At 21.2% G+C, this 3,149-nt stretch overlaps 1 protein-coding gene across 1 annotated transcript; it reads left to right on the top strand.

The window, feature by feature from the left end:
* The first annotated feature begins 512 nt into the window (after nucleotides 1-512).
* Nucleotides 513-2,313, top strand: LOC550987 (soluble calcium-activated nucleotidase 1). The gene is made up of 4 exons (XM_006562037.3): nucleotides 513-1,280; nucleotides 1,372-1,575; nucleotides 1,676-1,833; nucleotides 1,921-2,313. Exons 1-4 carry the CDS (start codon nucleotides 656-658, stop codon nucleotides 2,131-2,133), a joined length of 1,200 nt encoding a protein of 399 aa, XP_006562100.1. The 5' UTR covers nucleotides 513-655; the 3' UTR covers nucleotides 2,134-2,313.
* The last annotated feature ends 836 nt before the right edge of the window (nucleotides 2,314-3,149 follow it).

Here is a 3,149-nt window from a genome sequence, read left to right on the forward strand (position 1 = left end):
GTAAATATTGTAACAATATATCTTATAAATATAGAATTTTAATTGAAGTAATTGTAAAAATCTGTAGGAAATATAAATTATTGAAAAAAATGTAAATTCAAAATGTGAAAAGAAAAATTAGATTTAATAAATGTATTATTATGTATTATTATATTATATATTATTTATATATAATACATATATTAATTCCTTATGTTGAAAAAATGTTTATATTATAAAAATGTTTATAAAATATAATATTTTATTTGTAAAATGAGTTATAAAATTATCGTTAATTTTGCTTAATTTTACTTATACCATATAGTTTATCTAAATTTAAAAAAAAATTATCTAAATATAAAAAAATAAAATAATTACATTAAATAAAATTTATTGTAACTTGAAATTTTCTTCTAAGAGTATCATAAAGAATTATTTTTAGTATTTTTTTTGCATAAAAATAAATAGATAGTCATAAAATATATTTTAGTATAATGTTATTTAAATTCTTTTATCTGTTTAGATGGCGCTATATATGTAGTTGTCTGCATTTCGTTTTCAACGTTGACAATTATGAAGAAAAAAATTAGGTTATATTAGGTTAGTTTTTAATTATTCATTTAAAACATAAAAATTTAAATTTAAATGTAGTATTAATTTTCTAATGTAACATGATATGAAACGGACGCGAATGCAGAACGGAGACATAGAAACCATGTCCTATTTACGTGACTGGAGACAAGCGTTGCGTGCACCTCATGTCTACAGAGTTGCTAATAGTACTTTTCGCATTCAGAGTCAATATTTAGCTTTAATTTTCTTATTATTATCTGTTCCTTTATTCTTACTTGGATTTCCTTTATTGCGCGGAATTGTACATCCTTCGTCAACGAATCATTTTTTAACACAATGCAAATATTATAAGTATAATAAGACATACCCTTTATCTGCTCCAATCAAGACATCTAAGGGTATTACTTATCGTATAGCAATAGTAAGTGATCTTGATCATGATTCCAAAAGTTCAGATAAAAAAGATACATGGCATAGTATTATGAAAACTGGAAGTCTTTTTTGGAATCCTAGCACAAATTTTCTTTCCATTGTTTGGGATGACAGAAACCAAATGTTAACATCGTCTTTAACTATGAAAGGACGTGGTATGGAATTGTCTGAATTAGTTATCTTCGATGGACATTTATTATCTTTTGATGATCGTACAGGAGTTATATATTTTATTGAAGGAGAAGAAGTTTATCCTTGGGTTATTTTAATGGATGGTAATGGCAAAAGCTCAAAAGGTAAAATTTATTATATTTATTAATTTTGTTATTATCAAAATTGTAAAATTTTATAGTTTTTGAATAAAATAAAGATAATAAATAATTTTAGGATTTAAATGTGAATGGGCAACTGTTAAAGATGAACATCTATATGTTGGCAGTATGGGTAAAGAATGGACTACTGCTTCTGGAGAATTTCAACATAATAATCCTCTTTGGATAAAAATAATATCTCCACGTGGTGAAATATACTCTTTAAATTGGATTTCAAATTATAAACGATTAAGACAAGCAATTGATATTGAATATCCAGGTATATAATTATATATTTTATATATTATAAATTTTTTATATACATATTTAAATTTTAATTATAATTAATATATTTTATATCAATATATTTTATTTTGTAGGTTATATGATTCATGAATCAGGAGCTTGGAGTGATATACACAAAAGCTGGTTTTTTTTACCAAGAAGATGTTCTCATGATCAATATAACGAAACTAAAGATGAAACAATGAGTTGTAATATATTATTAACTGCAGATGAAAATTTTGTAGATATTAAGGTTTATTTACTTATAAATATAATATTTATTATATTTTATATATAGTTAAATTGAAGAATGTAAAAATAAATATTATTTTATTTCTAGGTTACTAAAATTGGTAATTTAGTTCCAATTAGAGGTTTTTCAAGTTTCAAATTTTTACCTGGTTCACAAGATTCAATTATTATTGCCCTTAAAACTGAGGAATATCAAGGGCAGACTGCTACATACATTATGGCATTTGCACTTGATGGAAATGTAATAATGCCCGAGGCTAAAATAATGGATAAAAAATTTGAAGGTTTAGAATTTATATGACATTCCACTTAAAAATATTATTATTTAATTTTGGAAATGTAAATAAATGTACAGATTTTATAGTTCCATATTATTATTGAACACGAAGTAAAGAGATTATGTAAATTATTTTAGTTTTTATAGTTTTTCTCAAACAATAGTATTGTCCTTTCTAAACATACTTTTATTTAAAAAAAAAAACAGTGTAAGTTTTATTTAAAAAAAAAAACATCTAAATATATGTAAGTTTATATACATATATATCAGTCATATGATTGTAAATATAATGTATATATAAATATTTACAGAAATAATATTTATCATTTATTATAAAAATATAAAATAATTAATAGAATCGAATATTATATAGAAATTATAAAAAAGAAATTTCATGATTTTTTTTATATATTGATCATTATATTATTTATAGTAGAACAATATTCAAATTTATTTTATATCATTCCATGTTTATGTCCTTATTATTCCTTAATTACTTTAGTGAAATTTTACCTAATATTATAATGCTTCTTCAGGGTCGTAATATACATAGACTAAAATCAATAATATTTATATATGAAAATACGAAGTGGTGGCAGCAGCATTGCGATACGTCGAGACTTTAGTCAACTCGTAGCATCGTAGATAGAAAGCTTCGTTTAGTACATGTCCAATATTCCAATTTTTTTTTCAAATATATATACATAAATATTTTTTTAATTTTATTTATTTAAAATAGTGATAACACATAATTTTCAACAATTATTAAAATTTGAAAAAATATTAATGTATATCTTAATCAAATTATTTATAAAAAATTTATTTTATATTTAAAATTTTATTAAAAATATTTATTTAAAAAAATAAAAATAATTAAAAAAATAAAGATATATAAAAAGAAAAAGAAGAATATATAAATCATAAGAAAAAATAAATATTGCAGAAATTTATTTAAAGAATATATAAAGAATTATTTTTACGTAACAATTATAATTAGTGCAATTTCTTCAAATATATAAATATATTAAAATATATAATTA

The sequence above is a fragment of the Apis mellifera genome, linkage group LG11 (assembly GCF_003254395.2).
Source record: "Apis mellifera strain DH4 linkage group LG11, Amel_HAv3.1, whole genome shotgun sequence".
NCBI classification, from domain to species: Eukaryota; Metazoa; Arthropoda; class Insecta; order Hymenoptera; family Apidae; genus Apis; species Apis mellifera.

Bases quoted from the DNA above. Each gene is read 5' to 3' on its own strand.
- LOC550987 (XM_006562037.3), top strand. From the start codon at position 656: ATGAAACGGACGCGAATGCAGAACGGAGACATAGAAACCATGTCCTAT. The intron at 1,281-1,371 runs GTAAAATTTATT...AAATAATTTTAG, and splicing joins TAATGGCAAAAGCTCAAAAG to GATTTAAATGTGAATGGGCA. The intron at 1,576-1,675 runs GTATATAATTAT...TTTATTTTGTAG, and splicing joins AATTGATATTGAATATCCAG to GTTATATGATTCATGAATCA.